General features: G+C 36.0%; 1 protein-coding gene across 2 annotated transcripts in view; it reads left to right on the top strand.

The window, feature by feature from the left end:
* Positions 1-24,154, top strand: part of COL4A5 (collagen type IV alpha 5 chain) — a 300,168-nt gene that overhangs the window by 117,991 nt on the left and 158,023 nt on the right. For both annotated transcript variants that reach the window (XM_006082247.2, XM_006082246.2), the window contains exons 2-3: positions 9,494-9,553; positions 23,825-23,914. In XM_006082247.2, coding sequence (XP_006082309.1) covers positions 9,494-9,553; positions 23,825-23,914 — 150 coding nt within the window. The remainder of the gene's footprint in view (positions 1-9,493; positions 9,554-23,824; positions 23,915-24,154) is intronic.

Raw genomic sequence — 24,154 nt, 5'->3', positions numbered from 1 at the left:
GCAAATATTTTACAAGTGTGTTTTATAGTTAACATTTATTTATATTCACCCACAAATTTGCAACTATTTTCCTTTTCATTCTTTTTGATGTTTTAGACCTTCCATTTCATTTCATGTAAAGTACAAGATATTCAAAAGCTTTGAATTTTCTGAGACCCCTTTTGGGAAAGACTTTCTTGTTTTCTTGATGTTTTAAAGATCTTGTCTTTGGTTTTATGATCTGAGGTTACACTATTTTGCGTCTGTTTGGGGATTTTAGTTTTGTTTTTTTTTTCATTTGATCTGTTGGACATTTTGAATCATAGATATCTTTATTTCTTGAAGACTCTATGCCATTATCTCTAACTCTTGTCTTCCCCCTTTCTCTCTCTCACCTCTTTTTTTCTAAATCTAATTACCTGTATGCTATAGTTCCTCACACTTTCTTCCATATCTCTTAACTCTTATTTCACATTTTTCAAACATTTTGTCTATATGCTACATTGTAGATGTTATAGATGTGTTCTTTACTTTTGCCACGTGTTTTAACTCTAATAAGTTTCTCTTCTGCTGTATCTAGTCTACTGTCATGCTCATCTATTGAGTTTTAAATTTCAAAGTTTTTACTTCTAAAATTTATATTTTATTTCAATTCAGCTATGTTACTTTTTTATTATTTCTGGTCTCTTTATTATTTTCAAGTTCTTAAAATTATCTTTAATAATCCTATGTAATAAAAGTCTAATATGCAAATCAATTGAATGACCGGTCAGTGTGGGGTGGGGCTGGTGAGTGGATGGTGCCAGGACAGCCAAGGCAGGTGCCAGAAGGTGATTGGGTGGAGGGGCGACTGGGGGTCAGGGCCGGAGCTGCACCCTGGTGGTCAGTGTGCTCTCTTAGGGAGAGTGCTGCTCAGCCACAAGCCAGGTTGAGGGTTCCCGGAATGCGTGAAGGCCCAGGCTGGGTGAGGGACCCACCCCCAAGTGCACGAATTTTCATGCACTGGGCCTCTAGTCTTAAAATAGTTATTATACATTATATGTCTACTAATTCTAAATATCTTAAATCTTTGCTTAGTAGTTTCTGCTGTCAGTTCTTCCTCCTGGTTTCTGATTATGGTATGTTACTTCCTTGTATACTTAATGAATTTTGAGTGGGATATCTTATTTTACTTTCAAATAGGATTTAAAAAATGTCTTTGATAATTACTATGAAGGTATGTTCTTCTACATAGGACTTTTATGTATTTCAGCCCAGCCTATAGAATGCCAAAGCAGTCTTAGTCCACTCTAAATTTTCAGTTTGAGGTTAGTGGTCTACCCAGCTAAATGATAATTTGGATTACAAATCACTATGAGGTCCAGAATTTGGTTATAGTTTCTTAAGGATTTCTCACTTCCCCTCATCCTTCTCTGATGAAAGCCAAGATATATTTTTCTTAAAATTCTCTAGGGATAAGATTGTGGGTACTTTTATATATGGTACACCCTTACATTGAAGAAATTATGGAACAAGTGTCTCAAATTCTACAAGTTTGCTAAATGGCCTCAGTGCAAAAATAGTTTCATTAGTCAGTTTATTGGGCTTTTCCTCTCCAATATTTTGGCGTGTTAAATCCTATATTGAAGAGAACTGAGATGGAGGTGTAGATAAACACAGGTACTTGCCACTTCCCACAACCACATCAAAATTATAACTAAAATAAAGAACAACCATCATTCAGAACTGCCTGAAATCTGGCTGAATGGAAGTCCTACAACTAGAGAAGTAAAGAAGAAAGTACATCAAGACTGGTAGGAGGGGCGGAGGCACAGAAGAGGCTGGTCCTAAACCCATGTGTGGCATTTTTTAATGGGGAGGGATATCTCCAAGGTCTCCTGTGAGAAGCAGGGGGTCCCAGCCCCACATCAGACCCCCCAACCCAGGGTTCCAGAGCTGAGAAGAGAAGTTCCTATAACTTTGGGCTGTAATAACCATCAGGGATTGTGGCTGAGTGATGTGGAGGCTGCTGGAGTCCAAGGTGTTCCTGTTAAAGGGCCTGTGCATAAACTTACACAGTCCCACTTCCTCTGAGCTTCAGTGCCCAGTGGAAGCTTTGGGGTAATTCAGGGACAACAGGGAAAAACTGGACTGTCTGGCATTGGGGCAAGAACTCTGGGGAAGCTTTCTTCCAGACAAGGGTGCTCACAGTGGTCATTGTTCCTGTGCTGGGACCTCCCCCATCACAGAACTGACTGGTAGCCACATCTGAGTTTCCATCAGGATGGCCCACACTGTTTGCTCTGGTGATTCCCTGAGACTCCATCCCATCCAATTTTCAGCCAAACCCAAGCTGTTTGCAGCTGCTTTTCCATATGAATGGCCTATCCTGGCTCAGGCTTCATAGTTTGCTAAAATCTCTTAAACAATTAGCAACTGAAGTCAGCATGCCCAAATCCTATCAATAAAAAGACCAAGACTCTCCCCTAGCACCATCCTTTCTTGCTTCACAGCTAGTCCTCGCCTGAGCATTTCCTAACCCAAGTAGCAGCCATCTGCAGATATCTCTGTAGCTCCTGTTAGGTGGCCCCAGGTAGTGGCTGATTTTGCCACTACATTGCCTTACATTGCTGGGAGGCCCCAGAGCCAGTGCACCCAGTGGAAAGCTTTAGACCCTACCAGATTACAACTCTACATATCCATGAGCGAGATACTCAATGGGAAGACTCAGCACCAAAGGCTCACTGAAGCAAGTCTTGCTCCATAGGGGTGTCTCCTTTACAGCAGCTCTTCCATTATAGATACTGCTGATCCTCACAGCCAATTGGCCTGGAGGTCAGTTCCCCCCAGTGATACCAACAGCAATCAGGGCTCAACTACAACAAGACTGTGCACACAGCCCATAAAAGGGAGCACCTAGAGTGCCCAGCTCAGGTGACTGGATAAGCTGAGCCACTGGGCCCTCCTGGATACCTACTACACAAGGCCACTCTACCAATTCCAGGAGATGTAGCAGCTCTACCTAATACATAGAAACAAACATGAGGAAGCTGCCAAAATGTGGAGAGAGAAAGAAACATGTTACAAATGAAAACAAACAAGCTACTGGATACAGAGTTCAAAACAATGGTTATAAGGTTACTCAAGGATCTAAATGAGAGCTTAAAGGACTTAATGAGAGCTTCAGGGGACTTAGTGAGATGTTCAAGGATCTTAGTGAGAATATCAAAGACCTGAAAAAGGACCAGTCATAAATTAAGCACACATTAACTGAAATAAAGAATAATTTACAGGGATTCAACAGTAGATCGGAGGATTCTGAGAATGAAATCAACAATTTGTAATATGAGAAGCAAAAAATACCCAATCAGAGAGTAAAAAGTAAAAACAATCCAACAACATGAAAATAGTGTAAGGAACCTCCAGGACAACTTCAAGCATACTAACATTTGCATTATGGGGGTACCAGAAGGAGAAGAGAGAAGGGAATATATTGAAAACCTATTTGAAGAAATAATGACAGAAAACTTCCCCTACCTGATGAACAAAATAGATTTACAAGTCCAGGAAGCACAAAGAATCCCAAACAAAAGAAACCCAAAGAGATCCACACCAAGACACATCATAATTAAAATGTCAAGGTTAAAGACAAAGAAAAAATCTGAAAAGCAGCAAGAGAAAAGCAGTTAGTTACCTGCAAGGGCGTCCCCATACAGCTGTCAGCTAATTTCTCAACAGAAACTTTGCAGAAAAACTATCATTTATCATTACTCTACCCAGCAAAGCTATTATGTAGAATTGAAGGTTAGATAAACAGCGTCAAAGACAAGAAAAAGCTAAAGGAGTTCATCACCACCAAACCAGTATTGCATGAAATGTTGAAGGATATTCTTTAAGAAGAGGAAGAAGAAGAAGAGGAAAGAAAAATTCAAAAGTTCAGAATGGCTATCATCAACAAATCAACAAATGACAAGTGCTGGCAATGATGTGGAGAAAAAGGAACCCTCGTGCACTGCTGGTGGGAATGTAGATTGGTGCAGCCACTGTGGAAGACAGTATGGAGTTTCCTAAAAAAAAAATCAACAAAACAAACAAACAAACAAACAAAAAAAAACCACAACAACTAAAAATGTGACTTTCATTTGACCCAATGATCCCACTTCTAGGAATATATCCCAAGAAACTAGAAACACCAATCAGAAAGGATATGCACCCCTGTGTTCATAGCAGCACAATTTACAATAGCTAAGATTTGGAAACAGCCTAAGTGCCCATCAGCAGATGAGTGAATTAAAAACCTGTGGTATATTTATACATTGGAATAGTACACTGCTGTAAAAAAGAAGGAATTCTTACCATTTGCAGGAGAATGGATGCAACTGGAGAGCATTACAATAAGTGAAATAAGCCAGAAAGAGAAAGATAAATATCACATGATCTCACTCATTTATGGAATATAATGAAAAACATAAACTGATGAACTAAAACAGATTTATAGACAGAGAAGCATTGATCAGACCATCAAACCTCAGAGGAAAGGGAGGGGAGGGTGGGGGTAAGGGGGAGAGATCAACCAAAGAACTTGTATGCATGCATATAAGCCTAACCAATGGACACAGACACCAGGGGGGTGAGGGCATTATTGGGAGGGTCGGGTGGCAATGGGGGGATAAGGACACATATGTAATACCTTAATCAATAAAGGGAAAAAAGGGGGATCCAGAAAACAAAGAAAAATTCAAAAGTATGAAAAATAAAATGGCAATATATACATATATATCAACAATTGAATCTAAAAATCAAAATATGAGAACAAGGAGTTTAATGAACAAAATAAACTGATAAATAAAATAGAATCAGAGGCATGGAAACATGGAATAGACTGACGAATCTCAGAAAGGGGTGGCAGGAAGAGATTAACCAAAGATCTTATATGCATTTATGCATTACCTATGGACACAGATAACAGGGTGGTGAAGGCCTGTGGCAGGGTGGGAACCAGGTGGAGAGGGGCAATGGGTAATATATGTAATACACTCAACAATAAAGATTTTTTTAAATTAAAAAATCCTATATTGCTTCTTTTTGATGCTTTTAAGATAGTTTTACATTTCCAAGCATCTTTAGTTAGTGTTTTGTTTTTGTTTTTGTTTTTTTTGTTTTTGTTTTTTTTTTTAGCAGGCATACGGGTTTGGCTACCTAACAACTTACTTTATTGAGGTATTTCTTAGTGCTCCATGACATCAATTGGGAGTATATATCTTGTAACACCGGAATCAGAATCATTCAGAGATGTTTATTAAAATTTTAGAATCGGTTAGCCAACCTCACGCTTACTGAAACAGAACCTTTAGGATGGTATCCTAGTTTCTGAATTTTTGGGAGGTTTTTTTTTAAGTATTCCTAATGTGTACAGAAGTTTGATTTTTATTTGTACTTTAAAGTCTTATACTTGGTATTTTTTATTGTAAGAGTCTGAAATCTGAATGTATTGTTTTGTATACTTGGTCTAGCACCATATGTTGAACAATCCATTATGTTCATATCTATTTGATACACTAACTTTATTATATTTCAGGAGTGTGTGTGTGTGTGTGTGTGTGTGTGTGTGTGTGTGTGTGTATCTGTTGCTGATCTTTCTATTTTGGTCTATTGAGCTGCCTACTCTTTGAGCAATACCATGCTATTTTAATTAGTATTGATTTAACATATGTTTTACTATGTGATTAAAATATCTTCCTTAGTTTTTATTTTATGATTTTCTACCACACTTAAATATTTAAACATTACTGTAATTGCATCATTTTCTTGCTTTAACCGTCTTCGATAACTTTGTAGAATTAAATAAGTTTTTCTACATTTTTTTGAAAAAGTTCTTTAATTAGCTGTATCTTCTAGTGTACTTTTCCACATTGACTTAAGAAATACTTTAGATTGGGGTACTTAATGTTTGTTTTACCTGACTCATTGCCCACAAAATGTTTGTTTTAATCTTAGTGCTAAGCATGCCCATATTTCCTCTAGATGTCTTTCTGTCCATCCTTCAGAATTGAAGTTGAGTTATTTACCTTCTCTACAGAGATCTCATGAATACTCCCAGACTCAAGGAAACCCTCTTAGCTTTTATAGCAAGTATTTACTATACCACTTATTTTTATTCCTACTGAATCACAGACTGTAAAAGCTGAAAGCTACCTAAAAAGATCATTCTGTCTATCTCTGTCTTCTTACCAAAGTGAAAACTGAGCCTGAGTATATGGGAATGATCATAGTCTCCTAATGACTCAATTGCTGAGGTAAACTTAGGATGTATTCCTTGTATTTTAGAGTTCTTTCTATTACCATTGTTGGCTTTATCATTATTCTATTGTATTTTATTTTTATTTGTTTGGACCTAGATTTCTTCTTTAACTAGATTGGAAGTTCCTTAAAGGCAGGACTCATGTCTACACATTTTTTTTACAACTCATAACCCTAATATTAAGTCTTTATTTATTAGGCACCTAATTGATATTAATAGATATTGGTAAAAAGCTAACCAGATGTCAAATTGGGGCTACTTCCTCATGGACATCACTACTATAATTGCATGGAAAGCGACATCTAGTGGTTGGTGTGTGTGTTACAATTGCCTTTTTTTTTTTTTTTTTACACAGTAATGATTACTTTATTTAAAACATTTTTAATTTTCAATTACAGGTTACATTCAGTATTATTTTTATTAGTTTCTGATGTACATATTAAGTGTTAGACAATAATATATTTTATAACGTATTATCCTTGATATTTCCAGTACCCACCTGGCACTATACATAGTTATTACAATATTATTAACTATTCCCTATGATGTACTTTACATCCCCATGACTATTTTGTAACTACCAATTTTTATTTCTTAACCTTTTCACCTTTTCACCAAGTCCCCCAAACTCTGAATACTAGAGTTTTTATAACCTAGATTGAATAAATAGAATATAAATTAAATTTTTAAGTTGAATTCAATAAAATTGTAATTACCAAATGTTTTAAGTAGTGGCAGTTATTGTGAATCACTATGTCCTAAAATTTATAAGTTTGGACTTTGAAATCTAGAATTCATGTCTACACAAAGTAATATTATATATTTTAAATTCACTCTGTTCCTGAAACACTCTAATGTAATTTTTGTGTATGGAATTATCCTTCCCATTAGAGAGCAATGATATACTAGTACTACTGTCTTTGTATCGCTACCAGCACCTGAGATAACATAGTGATAGTCACATAACAGGTGGATCAAATAAGTATGTGTTGAATTAGTTATATATGTTGGAAGGACCTGTGTTTTATTCATCTTTATTGCCTAACAAGTTTTCTGGACTCTAATAATACTCAATTCATGTTTGATGAGTAAGTCTAAATAAGTCTATTTAACCTATAATGTAGTTGATGTATAATACTAAAACATGAGTTCAAAACCTCATCATCTATGTATAATAAGTAATGGCTGCATAACAGACTTAAGATTGTAAATGTGGCAAACAGGGCGTAGCTCACTTGGTTAGAGCGACATCCTGGTATGCCAAGGTTGTGGGTTCAATCTCCAGTCAGGGAACATACAAGACACAATCAATGAATGCATAAATAAGTGGAACAACAAATTTCTTCTCTCTCTCTCTCTCTCTCTCTCTCTCTCTCTCTCTCTCTCTCCATTCCCCTTCCTCTCCCTGTCTCAAAAAGAAATACAGAACAACAAAAAACACAAGAAATGTCACAAACATATTTTTAATATATTTTTATTGATTTTAGAGAGGAAGGGAAAGGGAGATAGAGATAGAAACATCAATGATGGGAGAAAATCATTGATCGGCTGTTTCCTGCAAGCCCCCTGCTGGGGATTGATCCCGCAACCGGGGCATGTACCATGACCAGGAATTGAACTGTGACCTCCTGGTTCACAGGTCGATGCTCAACTATTGAGACATGCTGGCCAGGCACAAACGTATTTTTCTGGAACAGCCTCTTGGAATGTATGTGAAAAATTCCCCCAACATCAGGCCATTGTTGTTTGTTCTTATACTGGTAATTAGTAAAAGGAATTTCAGCATGTTAGGGGTTCTAACTAAAAGAATGATTTCAGTACTTCAGTAAGCATTGGGGAAGAGAATCTGGTCATGACTGGAGTAAAGGAAAGCATGGAATGTTGGGAAGGACCCTAAGTTACTTTTTAAGTTATAGGCTCCCAAGGCTGAGCATCGATAAACATTATTTGGTGTATACATTACATAAAAGTTTCTCTTATTTGATGAGAAGCATGCTATCTTACTGTACATAAATACTGAGGTATCTGCCTATGTTAAACTAATTACTATTTATTTTTCTAAGCCATTAAGCTTCATGCCAGAGTAAAGTATAGTTCTGGAAGGCAGAAGTCATCTATCTTCTTGTTTAATAGATCTTTATTTTAAAAGAAGACATTTTTCTGGCTTCGGGAACTCAATTATTAATATAAGTGAATGAAATTGTTAGTAGTAGCTATTATAATCAGTTAGGCTGTGGGAATAGCATTTTCAGTAAATCTTGAAGCTGATAATACTGTGCTACTAGAGATGAGAGAGTGAGGGAAAAGAAAAAAATTGTGGTTAAAGATAGTATTATGTATTTTATGCCCCATGATTGCTCAAGAATGCAGAGAAAAAAACAACTTCTTGGCTAGTTGCCAAGGTTACTGCTAATATGGATTAATAGGTAATTTCTTACAAGAGTTGATAGGAGGAAAAAAGAGTTCCTAGGAGCTTGTACAGTGACAAATCATATTACAGAGAAGTTTTATGAATTTCTTTTTCATTTTTAAAAATACATATTTTTGCTTTAAAATTATAAAAAAATTGTTATATTACATGTGTTGGCAAGGATATGGACAAAAGGGAACCCTTGTGCACTGTTGGTGTGACTGCAAATTGGTGCAGCCACTATAGAAAATAGTATGGAGATCTCTTGAAAAACTAAAAATATATACCATATGACCTAGCAATTCTACTCCTGGATATTTATCTGAAGAAAAGGAAAACAATCTGTAAAGATATATGTACCCCTATGTTTATTGCAGCATTATTTACAATATCCAAGATATGGAAGCAACTGAGGTGTCCATCGATAAATGAGTGGATGAATGATATATTTACCTACACAATGCAATGTTACACAGCAATAAAAAAGAATGAAATCTTGCCATTTTTGACAACGTGGGGGTTCTAGAGGGCATTATACTAAGTAAAGTAAGTCAGGTCGAGAGAGACAAATACCATATAATTTCACTTATATGTGGAATCTAAACAAACAAAACAACACAAAAATAGACTAATAGAAACAGAAACCAAAGGGATGGTTACTAGAAGGGAGGGGGTGAAAAAGGTGAAGGGGGATATAGTCAACAATACTTTTCCAGTGTTTTTTTTACAAATTTGAATTGTTGAATTCAGTTGAGATGTTAGTCAGAGTCTGGTTTTCAGGTTTATATTTAATGATTTTTCTCCCCATTTCTCTTTCTTTATAGGCTTGCTATGGGTGTTCTCCAGGATCAAAGTGTGACTGTAGTGCTGTAAAAGGAGAAAAGGTAAGATCTGAGATGGGCCTTTGAAAATATACAAAAAACAGAAAAATAATGTTTTTAATGTTGTTTTTTAAAAACAGGGTTCCTACCTCAACACCTAAGTAAGTAAAATGAATTCTATTCTAGTGCTTATTGTAGATAGTTGTAAGGATTAGACTAATTGTTGCAGGGATCAGAACATATTTTCTGTAAAAGGCTATAAAATAGATGTTTTAGGTTTTGTGACCCAGTAACGTCTCTGTCACATATTTTTCTCTTTAAAATATTCTCTTAAAAGTGTAAAAAAACATTTTTAGCTCTTGGACTATATAAAACAAACTTCTGACTGTATTTTACTTGAGATCTATAGTCTGTCAATCTCTGATCAATCTTGTTGAAAGCACTTAATAACCAAAAGAAGGGGAAAAACACTTAAGAAGGAACCAAACATTTATCAGACTACTAATCCGTGCTGGATACCATGCTAGACAACTTTGTGTATACTTATGTAGTCTATGTAAGTTAATAATTGGTGAATCTCTATTTTTATCTCACTGTTCCACAACAGCACCCCTGATGTATACATATGATGATTAAAAAGTATTGGTGAGGATTAAATAGCATAAACCTAGCCACTTTGAGTCAGTGACTCACATTAAAATTGGAAGATTAAAAAGAGATAGTGAATTGTGGCCCTATGAGAATTTTAAGGAGAAAGGGGATTATACTCTAGTTTCCACTCTTTGGGCTCAAAAAATATTTTTGAATAAACAAGGGAATGCTACTAATTACATATGAAAAAGTTTGGGACACTATCTCAAGACCATATTCTATTTAGGAATATAAAGGTTCACTGGCATATTAATGTGTTTAAAAGTTCTGGAGTAAAGAAACCTCTTTGTTTTGCAATGCTATATTTCCAAGCTCCATTTGATCATGTAACCCACTTTTCTCTTAACAGACCACCTATTACAGTAGTCCCCCTTTATTCATGGTTTTATTCTCCATTGTTTTATTTACCCACAGTCTTCTGAGGTTAAAAAATATTAAATGAAAAATTCCAGAAATAAGAAATTCATAAGTTTTAAATTGTGTGCCATTCTAGGTAGAGTGATGAAATCTTGCACTATTATGCTCCATCCTGTCCAAGATATGAACCAGTCCTCTGTCCAGTGTATCCATGCTGTATACACTATCTGTCCATTAGTCACTTACTAACCATATCACCAGAAGGTCAGTAGTTGCCTAACACTATATCAAAAGGCTTATGTCAATCACCTTACTTCATTTAGGCATATCATATTATAACAAAAAAGGGTGACTACAGGATCCTAAAATATTTTGAGTGAGAGAAACCATATTCGTATAACTTTTATTACAGTATCCTATATAATAAAGAGCTAATATGCAAATGGTCATCACGCTCTCGTGCCCTTGCGCCAGGGCTGGGGACCTGAGGCTGCGCCACCCCCCTGGTGGGGTTTGATGAGGGACCTGAGGCTGCGCCCCCCGCCCTGCAGGGCCTGACAGGGGTGTGGCCAGCCGGGTCTGGGTCTTGCGCTATTTCGAGGCACACATGGGCGGGTGGGGACTTGACTTTGGGTCCCGCGGCACACCCCAGACTCTGACAGGAGGGAGATTTTCATATACATTTTACTAATTTTCTTTCATCTCTGACACTTCTATTATAGAGAAAGGGCAAATAGCAATATTAAAATATTTCCTCTAATTAATTTCCTTTTAACGTGCATGAATTTCATGCACCAGGCCACTAGTATTGTTATAATTGTTCAATCTTATTATTAGTTATTATTGGTAATCTTCTACCAATAATCTTCTTGGTGCCTAATTTATGAATTAGCCTTTATCATAAGTATGTATGTATGTATGAGAAAAAACTATGTATAAGGTTCAGTATTATATGTGGTTTCAGGCATCAACTGAGGGTCTTGGAATGTACCCCCACTGATAAAGTGATATTACTATATATTAATCAAATAGTGTTATGCTGAACATCTATTTGAATAACATAGTTTGAGGGGAGTAGTTTTATAGTAATGGTGCTATCTGTAATGGTAAATAAAATAAGAGTGATTAATTACTTATATTGGTACAGTGACTTTTATCAGATTAAGTCTTCTTGGGATAAGAAGTATACACTCTGGACAAAACATAATAGCTATTTAATGGCACAGGAGAGTGACCAAAAATTAAAAAAAGGAGAAAGGATTCTACCCTTGAAAGAAAGGAACTACACTGGGCAAGTTTGCATTTATGTTGCTTTTCTCCTGAGTGCACTGTTCAATCTGCATGGTATAGGATGGTCAGAAAGCAGACACGATGCCACAGTCTTACTGGCTTGAGCAGTCAGAAGACAGAAGTGAGGATGCCAGAATGGTTTTGAAGTGATGAGGATTATGCTGGAATGAAGGGAGCCACAAAAGGGATAGCCAAAAAATTCTGCTTCTTAACTCCACACAAACTCTTGGTTGAATCCTGAAATTTACATGTAAAGGAGGATTCATACAACCCAGCAAAAAGGAATGGCTAGAAGAATGCAATAACTAAACATAAAATTTAATTGCTGTCGAGTGAAGGGAAAACAGAGTTTTAAGATTTAGTTCAGCTGAGTTAAGTATTTCCTGAAATAAAATTTCAATACTTTCCAGAGGCAAAAAAAGAATCCATGATGTCTACATATTAACTACAATGTCCAGTATGCAATTAAAACGTACTAGACATAAGAGATAGCAGGTAAAAAGTGACCCATAGTCAGAAAAAGATCAGTCAATGATAACTAACTTGAAATAACACAGATGTTAGAAATTCTAGACAGTGATTTAAAGCTAATAGGATAAATATATTTATTATTTTAAAGGGAAATCAGCTCAGAATGAATGAACAGAGAATCATAACAGAGCTCTGGAAACTGAAAGAAAGAGGAAAATCTACATTTAAAAAGCAAAATATATGAAAGAGCAATTTACCAGATGGGCTTTTAACAGCAGGATGGAGATGACTGAAGAAGGGGGTCAGTGAAGTTAAAACATTTGAAGAAAGATCCAATCTGAAGAACAAAGAGAAAGAAAAGCATAGGTCCTCAGTGACCTGTGAGACAGTATTAAATGACTTAATACAAATATAAATGGAATCCTATAAGAACCGGAGGAAAAAAACAGGGGAGTAATAATAGTAATAATTAATGAGGCAGTAGTAATGGCAAGAATTTTGCTCACTTGGTGAAAAATATAAATTTACAAAATAACATAAATTTAAGAAGTCCAGCACAACCCACGCAGGATAAAAACAAAGAAAACTACACCCAGGCACATCATAATGAATCTACTGCGAAAAAAAAATGTGATTAAAAGAAAATCTAAAAGAAGCTAAAGAAAAAATACACATTATATACTGGGGCACAATAACATCATTGAGTTTTACAAATTCTTCATATATTTTGGAAATTAAAACTTTGTCAGAGCTACTGTTTGCAAACATTATCTCCCATCTGGTTGGCTGCCTGTTTGTTTTGTTGTCCGTTTCCTTTCTGTGCAGAAGCTTTTCAGTTTGATATAGTCCCATTTATTTATTTTTGCCTTTACCTCCTTGCCTTTGGGGTCAAGTCCATAAAATGTTCTCTACCATCAAGGTCCATACCAAACAAATAAACAATCCAATCAAAAAGTGGGCAGAGGACCTGAAAATACACCTCTCCCAAGAAGACAAACAGCCAATAGATATATGAAAATATGTTTAACCTCACTGGCAATCAGGGAAATGCAAATTAAAACTACAATGAGATACCACCTTACACCAGTTAGAATGGCCAATATCAACAAGACAAGCAACAACAAGTGTTGGAGAGGTTGTGAAAAAAAGGAACCCTCATTCACTGCAGGTTGGAATGTAGACTGGTACAACCACTATAGAAGGCAGTCTAGCGATTCCTCAAAAAATTAAAAATATGATCCAACAATCACACTCCTGGGTATATATCCAAAAAACTCTAAATCATTTATATGCAAAGATATATGCACCCCTATGTTCACTGCAGCATTATTCACAGTGGCCAAGAGTTGGAAACAGCCAAAGTGCCCTACAATAGAGGACTGGATAAAGAAGATGTGGTGTATATACATACACTACATGGCCATAACAAAGGATGAAATAGCGTCATTTACAACAACATGGATGGACCTTGAGAACATTATGCGAAGTGAAATAAATCAGACAGAAAAAGCAAGAACTATATTATTTCACTCATATGTGGAACATAAAACTGAAACTTATGAACAGAAACTGCAGTGTGGTGGTTTCCAGAGGAAGGGGGGTAGAGGGAGAAAGCGGTCCTAATATGAAGTGACAGGAGAAGATTTGACTTTGGGTGGTGGGCACATGTTCCTATATACAGATTTTGTAAATTAGTAATCCACACCTGAAAACTATATGTTCATGTTGACTAATGTCACCTTAACAAAATTTAATTTAAAAAATCATCATTGAAAATATCTGCATATACAGTGAAAATACACATAAAAACAAAAGCAAATTTAAGACATTTTCTGGTCATAAAACATGAGAAAATTTTTCATCAGCATATTTGCACTAAAATAAATTTCTTCAGGCTGAAAGACTGTTTAAGCCATAACAACAAAGCTTCAAAAGCATAACAACAGCCATGGCTGGGTGGTTCAGTTGGTTGGAGTGTCATCCGAAACACCAAAAGATTATGGGTTTGATTACTGGTCAGGGCACATACCTAGGCTGTGGATTCAATTCCTGATTGGGGTGCATATGGGAGCAACCAAACATCGATGCTTCTCTCTCTCTCTCTGAAATCAATAAAAACAATAACAACAACAGCATATCCTCAGGTGAGAATTTAAACAAAACAAAAAAAAAAAGAAAGAAAAGCATAACAACAGAAGCCCAAACTGACAGAATTAAAGAGAGAAATAGACAAATCCATAATCATAGTTATAGATCCTAATACTCCTATTTGTCATTGGCACAATAACTATTAAAAAAATTGTAAAGGCATAGGTGGTTAGAATTACACTGCTAACAATCTAGGTCTAACTGACACATATAGAGTCCTATATCCAATAACTACAGAATGTAATTTTTTTCAAAGGTATATGAAATTTTCTCCATGATAGACTATATAATGGACAATAAAATGAGATCCTATCAATATCAAAATATTGAAAACATCAGCATATATTATCTTACCACATGTAATGAATAAGAAATCAATAACAATAAGATCTGTCAAAAATCCTTAATTATTTAGAAATTAGAAAGCACCATTCTAAATAACTGATAGAGCAAGGAAGAAATCACAAGGAAAATTAGAAAATACTTTAAGTTGCATAATGATTTAAATGCAATATACTGAGAATTGTGGTATTGAATTAAAGTAGGGTTTAGTGAAAAATAGCTTTAAATACCTATTTTAAAAAAGAAGAGAGGGGCGAGGCCTGGAAGGCCCCCCAACAGCCAGACAAGGCCACAGAGGCCCCTCCTGGTGCCAGCGGGCCCCATGGGAAGTTAAAGATTAAAGGCAAGATGCCAAGGCCCACAGGAAAACCAAAACTGGGACTCGGAGCTCAAAACCCACAGTCCCCAAGAGTGAAAATGGTGTGACTTCCCCAGCCAAAATGAAGACAGGGAACAAGGTCCTTAAAGAGGCCACTGCCCAGGGGACCAGGAAAGGGTCGAAAGCCAAAGCTGCTGCTGCTCCTAAGGACAGCGAGTCCAAGATGGTACCTGAACCACTGACCAGGAAGACAGAGGTCCCCAGGGGCCCAAGAAGGCCTGGCATGTCCACCACGGCCTCATCATCCAAAGAGACCAGGGTGAAGGCAGAATCCAAGAGCTAGAGATGGGGTGGAGAGACACTAAGACTCAGAGTTTTTATTCCCAAAAAAACACATCGCTTTATTTTACTGTAACCTATTTATCAATAAAGAATTTTTTCCCTCACAAAAAATAAAATAAAATAAAATAAAATAAATAAATAAGAAGAGAGATTTCAAATCAGTGATTTAAGTTTCCCAGTTAAGAAACTATAAAAGGGCAAGTAATTTCAATTTAAAATAAGAAATAATAAGGACAAAAAGAGAAATAAAAATATATGGACTAGAAAATAATAAAAAAACATTATACAGCCAAAATTTGTTAATTGTTTGTTAGCATGACTGATAAGAAAATAGAAAACACAAGTAACCAATTTTAGGAGTAGTAATACAAATATGAAAAAATAAAGGAATATTATAAACAACTTTACAATTTTATAACAATAAATTCAACAACTTAGGAGAGATGGAAAAATAACTTGAGAAACAACATGACCTAAAACTAACTTACAAACTAACTCAAACAAATATGAGTAGCCCTATATTTACTAAGGAAATTGAACTCTCAAACACTTCCCACACACAAAAGATTCCAGACCAAAGTTTTCACTGGGGAATTAAATGAAACATTTGTATAAGAGACAATATCAATTTTTCATAAACTCTTTCAGAAAATAGACTGATGTCCAACTAATTTTATGAACGAATATGTCCTATTACCCAAACTAGACAAAGACAAAATTACAAAATCATAAAACTACAACTAAATTTTTCTCATTTTAATGTAGATGCAGAAATCTTTAACAAAATTTTAGGAAACCAGATCCAATCTACAGTAATAAAAGAGAAACATGCAAATTGGTGTCACTCCACTATGCACACCAACCAATCAGAGTGACTATGCAAATTAACACAACAAATATGGCGGTTAATTTGCATACGCAGGCACGATGCGAAGACTGAAGGCTCCGGCCAGAGTGAAGACTGAAGACTGAAGACTGAAGAAGCTTGGCTTCTCCACTGCGGCCGGACCAAAGACCTGGGTCCTGGTTGCTGGAGGAAAACCAGTGCCAGCAGCCAGGGGAAGGAAGGCCTATTGCTCGAATCTTCGTGCAACGGGCTTCTAGTAGAATATAAAGTGAATAATATATTATTACTAAGTGGGGCTTATGCCAGGAATGCATAGTTGGTTTACCATTTGAAAATCAAAAATTGTAATCCACCATATTAAAAAAGAATAAAAAAATTAAAACTAAGTATAAGCCTACCATATAATTATCTCAATAGATGCAGAGAAAACATTTAACAAAACTCATTATCTGTCTCTGATTAAAAAAAAACTCTCAGCAAATTAAGAATAGAAGGGGTTTTCTTGACCTTAAGGGACATCTACCAAACCCCTTCAGCTTACATTATGCTCAATGGAGCAAGATGGCATTCCTTTCTCCTAAGATCAGAAATATGTCTGTTCTCATTACTTATATTTAAATCTGCCAGTGAAGTAGGATGAGACTATGGGAAAGGAAGAAGAAAAACTGTCTTTATTTTTGTGGATGGCATGATTTGTCAATGTAGAAAAATTAATGGGCAGTATTAAAATGCACTTAAAATTTTTGAGTTTAAAAAGATCACAGAACAAACAAAACCAATAAAATAAGATCAATAAACCAAAATCAGTTACATTTCTATGTTCTAACAATGAAAAAATAGGAAATTGGAATTATAAAATGATCTTTCATATTAGCATAAAATTTTCAAATACATAGGAATAAATCAGACAAAATGTGCAATTCCTGTACACTAAAAACTAAAAAAAATATTGCTGGCAGTAATAAAAGAAGATCTGAATTAATGGAAATATATATCATGTTCATGGATTAGAAGATTCAATATCATTAATGGGCCAATTCTCTCCAAATTTATCTACAGATAAAAAGCAATTCCAAGTCACTATAAAACTACAGTAAACATGATAGGAGAAGGAAAGCCATACAGATGAATAGAACAGAATAAAGAGTCCACAGTTGTATGAGGAATTGATTTTTTTTGATGAAAGTGCAAAGGCAATTCAGTGGAGAAAAATAATCTTTTTAACAAATAGTACTGAAAGAATTGAATATGCACATTGAACAAAAATGGACTTTGACTCTTTGTTTGAACTCTATATAAAAATTAACTCAAAATGGATCATAATTCTAAATTTAAACCTAAGTCTCTAAATCCTTTAGAATAAATCATAGAAAAAAATCCTTTTGACCTTTAGGCAGATATTTCTTAGATTTTACACCAAAAACATGATCCATAAAAGAAAAGACAAATAGATTCTATTTCATCAAAATTAAGAATTTATTCTTTTCCAAAGACATTGTTAAAAGAATGAAAAGACAAATCACAGTCTAAAAAAACTGTTTGCAAATCACATATCAAATATAAATCTTGCATCCAACATATAAAAAGAAATCTGAAAAAAAGTGAAGAGATTAAGGGAGAAAACCTTACAGATAACAGTATGGTGATTATCAGAGGGAAAGGGGAATGAAGGTAGGTAGAAGAGGATATAGGGGGGATAAATAGTGATGGAAGGAAACTTGACTTAGGGTAGTAAACACACAATACAATATGCAGATGATGAATTAAGAATTGTACATCTGGCTGAAACCGGTTTGGCTCAGTGGATAGAGCGTCAGCCTGCGGACTGAAAGGTCCCAGGTTCGATTCCGGTCAAGGGCATGTACCTGGGTTGCGGGCACATCCCCAGTAGGAGATGTGCAGGAGGCAGCTGATTGATGTTTCTCTCTCATCGATGTTTCTAACTCTCTATCTCTCTCCCTTCCTCTCTGTAAAAAATCAATAAAATATTTAAAAAAAAGAATTGTACATCTGAAACCTACATAATTTTATTAACCAATTTCACCCCAATAAATGTAATAAGAACAGAAATCTCAAAACTTAATTAAAAATCCCCAAATAATATTAAATTAGAAACAAATTGGCAAAAGATTTTAAGAAACTTCACCAAAGAATATTTATAAATGGCAAATAAACATATGAAAAGTTATTCAACATTATTAATTAGGGAAATGCATAATAAAACCATAATGAGGTAGTTCTGTAAACCCATTAGAATGTCTAAATATTAAATCAGAAACATACCAAGTATAGGCAAGGATGTGGAGCAAGTAGAACTATCATAGATTGATGGTGTGAATCTAAAATGCTGCAGACACTTTGGAAAACATTTTGGCAGCTTCTTAAAAAGTTAAACATAAAATTATAATATGACCCCATCCTCCTAGGCCAGTGGTGGTGAACCTTTTGAGCTCGGCGTGTCAGCATTTTGAAAAGCCCTAACTTAACTCTGGTGCCGTGTCACATATAGAAATTTTTTTATATTTGCAACCATAGTAAAACAAAAACTTATATTTTTGATATTTATTTTATATATTTAAATGCCATTTAACAAAGAAAAATCAACCAAAAAAATGAGTTCGCGTGTCACTTCTGACACGCGTGTCATAGGTTCGCCATCACTGACTAGGCTCTATTTCTAAGTAAATTTGTCTGTTATCCTTTTTAATACTAGTTTGTTGTATATGATCCAACTTTATCACAAAATGTCATCCTTTGTATAATTTCTACTAACTCTAACTCTTATTTTTTCTGAATTTTGGGCAACAACATGTGCCATGCATTTTATATAATCCATTAAGAAAGTTCATTCATTGAATGAATATTCATTGAATATTTTTTTCTGTTGGGCATTAGCAATACAATAATGAAGAGAGCATGATTGATTAGATGAAGAGGTAATAAAGATGGTGGAGTCAAGATTTTAACAAATTTCTGCCTGAGGTAGCGGGGTTGCTTTATTTCCTGTAATAGGGAATAAGGTAGAAAGTTAATGAATTTAATTGTTTGTTTATATTAAGCTTGCTTTGGGGGAAATTATACAACTTCTCTTTTTGTGCTAACTCTTCATGTGTAAAATGGAAGTAATAATATTTATGTCATATTGTCATTGAGAGGGTTAAATAGGATAAAAACATGGAAAGAATTTAGAATAAACTCTGGCATGTTGAAAATAAGCAATACATTTTGGCTGCTATTATTGCTGCTGTGTTGTAGTTGCCTGCGTGATATTCAAGTGGAGATATTTAAGACAGTTGGCCCTGTGAGCTAAGCTTTTAGGAAAAAATGTGGTGATATTTGAGATTTCTCAGAGAAAGAGAGAGAAAGGATCAGAAAAGGAATTCAGAATAATACCAATATTTAAGGGATAGGCAGAGAGAAAGAAGTTTATTTCACAAAGAAATACAAGCATAATTTTTATCCAAATATGGGCAGGCAGCAAAAAACAGGTGTTTTTTGTTTGTTTTTTCAAGTTTGACCCTCATATATAGACACACTATGCCATTTTCTGTGTTTGTGTTAGCAAATTACTGTAAAATCTAGATTAAATTATTGCCTGACAGCTGGTAGCAAAGGGTAGGCACACAACAAATGTCTGCTTCCTAACATCTATATTAGGAATTAGGTAAAAGACCTCCCTCACACTCTCCTCATGGAAGTCTCTATAGTTTCTACTGAAGGAAACTTTCTACATTTCTAAGGTTAGGGATTGGTCCTGCAATTCTTTTGGCTACTCTCCAGGAGCTCCCCTTCTATCTTCCTTGGTTATATTACTCAGTCAGCTACATAGGACCACATTATCTATATATATAAAAGGTTAATATGCAAAGTGTCCCCTCGGGAGTTCAACCATGAGACCAAGAGTTTGATTGCTCGCTATGATGTGCATGACCACGAGGGGGCGGTGCGGAACATGGCAGGTGACCAGCGGTGGTGGGGCGGCAGCAAGTGCTGAGGGATTGAGCGAAGGAGGAGGCAGGGAGGTGGGGAGGTGGGGGAACTGCATGGTGGCAGTGCGCGGGTGGCGAGGGAAGGAGGAGGAGGAGGGGAGGCGAGAAACCTGATTGGCCCTGATCACCAGCTAGGCCTAGGGACCCGACCCATACACAAATTTCATGTACTGGGCCTCTAGTATAGTGTGAAGAGATTTCACAATATATAATTTATTGGTATATGATTTCATTGATACCAACACAATTAAAATTTTTAGCATCCTTTAATTTCAATTTCTAGTTTATTCCTTTCTCATCTATAACACAGATAGCAATTATCAGAAAATATACCTCTCTTTAAGCATTATCCTCAAGTTTTGGCCGAGATAGGCTCTAAATACTAGCAGAGATTCCACATAGGGAAATCTACTAGAACTAAATTTTTTTTTCCTTCTAACTTCTTTTCTGACTGGCACTTGTGATCAGATTTCTACTGCCAGTTCTATCAGGAATGGGCTATGTAATAATTTGAGGCAATTCAAAACTAAAACTTTTAAATCTTTTCTTTCTCTTCCCTCCGTCTATTTCCTTCAAAATAATTAAGTTGAGGTTGATGAAAACTAAGTTATCATAATTATATGACTAATTAAAATTAAAAGAGATATTTTTATAGAAACATGTAGTAATATGTCAATAATAATTGTCAAAACTACAGGAATGTTTAGCCCTACCATTAATTGACTAACATTTGCTTTAGTGGTTTTGAAGTAGTAAGTGGAAACTGACCAGAGTAGATTTTTCAAAGTGTATATATATATATATATTAGTAGAGTCTTGGTACACAAATTTGTGCACGGTGGGTCCAGCCGACCCACCCCAAATCAGGGCCAATTAAGGCCAGGCTAATGTGTGGGAGGGGCCGCAGGAGGTTGGCCACCAGCCCTGACCCTGATCGGGGCCTGATTGGGGCCAGGCCAGCCAGGGTGGGGTGCTGTGGGAGGTCAGCCATTGGGGGTGAGGGGTGCTGATCAGGGGTAGGCTGGCTGGGAGGAGGGGCCATGGGAGGTTGGGAGGATAAATCGGGGCCCGATCGGATCAGTTGGCCACCACAGTGCACATCATAGCGACTGGTCGTTTCGGTTGTTCTGGTTGTTCCGTTGTTCTGGTCACTTGGCTTTTATATATATAGATTTATAGTATGATTCAATATAACAAGGAATTTATTCTGTACAAAATTATCCAAGATATCTAGACAAAACTTAGTATTTACCACACACATGTGTACACACACACTCACACATACACACTGGGGATATGAATAAAAGTCTACTGTATTATAACCTCTAGGGCAGTGGTTGGCAAACTGCAGCTCACGAGCCACATGCGGCTCTTTGGCCCCTTAAGTGTGGCTCTTCCTAAGCCTTAGGAGTACGCTAATTAAGTTAATAACAATGTACCTACCTATATAGTTTAAGTTTAAAAAATTTGGCTCTCAAAAGAAATTTCAATCGTTGTACTGTTGATATTTGGCTCTGTTGACTAATGAGTTTGCCGACCACTGCTCTACGGGAATGTGCTTCCAATGGCCCATTAGTTAATTGTCTTGTAAATGTGGATGCTTTGTCTTTTTTAGGTGCTTCCTAGGCTGTCAATATGCATAGAATCTAGTGAGAGGGATCACAGATGAGGTCCAGAATCTCTGGGCAGAGACTCAGCCTTTAAGCCTTAAGAAAGTAGAGGAACTGCTTGCAGCCCTGCAGTTGGGTACCTGTATTATGAGGCTATGAGTCCTTGGGGTTTTTAAACTTAGTAGTGGTGAATTTTTTCTGTTGGTGTTTACACTCTCACTATGATTGGCTGTAAGCAAGCTAACTAACCCTAATGTGTTGATTGAATTATATATATATATTAGTACATATGGAGGGTCTGCTACCCCCATCTAGCTGGCTGTACAGATATGCACATCAGACAGCCTTAGATGCTGATAAGATACTGATGAGTAGACACTCAATGGTAGGTAGGCAGCTGATAGATGTATAGATACTGCTAAGACACTGATGAGTGGAGCCCTATCCAGTTCGGCTCAGTAGATAGAGCATTGACCTGCAGACTGATGGGTACTGGGTTTGAGTCCAGTCAAGGGTACATTCCCAGGTTGCAGGCTCGAATCCCTATAGGGATGTGCAGGAGGCAGCCAATCGATGATTTTCTCATCATTGATGTTTGTATCTCTCTCTCGCTCTCCCTCTCCCTCTCCCTCTCTGAAATTTATATATATATATATATATATATATATATATATATATATATATATATATATACATATACTCACACACATACACACACACACATATACATACTAGTGACCCAGTGCACAAAATCTGTGCACATTAAAAGAGAATTAATTATAGGAAATATTTTAATATTGCTATTTTCCCTTTCTCTGTAATAGAAGTGTCACAGATGAAAGAAAATTAGTAAAATGTATATAAAAATCTTCCTCCTGTCAGAGTCTGGGGCACTCCATGGGAAACAGAGTCAAGTCCCCTCCCACCCACATGCACCTCGAAATCACAAGAGACGCAGCCTCAGGTCCCTGCTGATTCTTCATTAAGGCTCATTACAGAAACTCAGCCTCCGCTGTGGGCACAGCCATCTTGTGTTATGCAATCCCTGCCTCTGCCGTGGGAGCAGCCATCTTGTGTCACAGAATCCCTGCCTCCGTTGTGGGTGCAGCCATCTTGACCGTTACAGTGTGATGGTCAATTTTCATATTCCCTCTTTATTAGATAAGATATATATATTATATATATATATATATATTATATATATTAATATATATTAATTAAAAATTAATATATATATTAATTAAAAAATATATATTAATATATATATATATTAATTAAAAATACTGATGAGTGGACCCTCAATGGTAGGGAGGCAGCCCTCCTTTGCAGGTGTTAATAAGTGCTATGGTCAGAACTGGAACTTGAGTCACAATTCAAAAGGTAATTCTGAGTAGAGGAATTATTAGTGATTTTCTCTTTATTTTTTGTTTTCTACAATAAATGTATTCTTTTTTTGTATTAATTTTATAATCAGAAAAAATAAAATTTTCATGATCTAGATAAAGTCTTTTTCTGGCTTATTTATCTCCAATCAGCTAATGAATTTCCATTCTGGATAAATTCTTTTGCTCTATGACAAATCTGAAAGCTTCTCTGATTTTTTTTATTTCTTTCCATCCCTGCACCATACTTATTTCATTTAACCTCTGCAGACCCATTTTTCTGGGTTAATGACCATCTTTCCTATTAAACTTTTGATGTCAGTATGGTTAAATCTCACTTCATCACTGATATGTTTTTTACTTTTACAAGAAAACATGAGATTACATAACCATATGTAATATAAATTCAGAATGATTTGTGTTTTATCACGCATATCCTAAAGGTTTCCCACATTAGTGGATACTGTATATTTTGTATTATTAAATTATTCTTCTCTATATAGTTGTTTGATCCTTCTGATTCTCAATCATTACTGTGCTTGAAAATTCATAAATGACCTTACCTTTCATTCTTTTTTAACTGCAGGGGGAGAGAGGATTTCCAGGTTTGGAAGGCCATCCAGGTTTGCCTGGATTTCCAGGTCCAGAAGGGCCTCCGGGACCTCAAGGACAGAAGGTATGTGCCAAGTTGCCAACCAGTAATACCAGAGGAAGTTGAAGGCTATGCTGTTATTCAACACTTCTTGGGCAAGAAGTTGAGGCCAGCTTTTTGTGCTTCCAAAGCTGAAGTAGTGTCATTAATGACTTCAGTAGAGGTAAAGGACAGGGTACAAACTATATTTTCTAATTGAATGACCCTGACATCGAGAAAAGTTGCCTGGAGCATACACATGAGGAGATAGTAATATCACATGAC

The sequence above is a fragment of the Myotis lucifugus genome, unplaced genomic scaffold (genome assembly GCF_000147115.1).
Source record: "Myotis lucifugus unplaced genomic scaffold, Myoluc2.0 scaffold_2, whole genome shotgun sequence".
In the NCBI taxonomy this organism is placed as follows: domain Eukaryota; kingdom Metazoa; phylum Chordata; class Mammalia; order Chiroptera; family Vespertilionidae; genus Myotis; species Myotis lucifugus.
The sequence above is the reverse complement of the archived record's forward strand: the minus strand, read 5'-3'. Positions and strand labels throughout refer to the sequence as shown.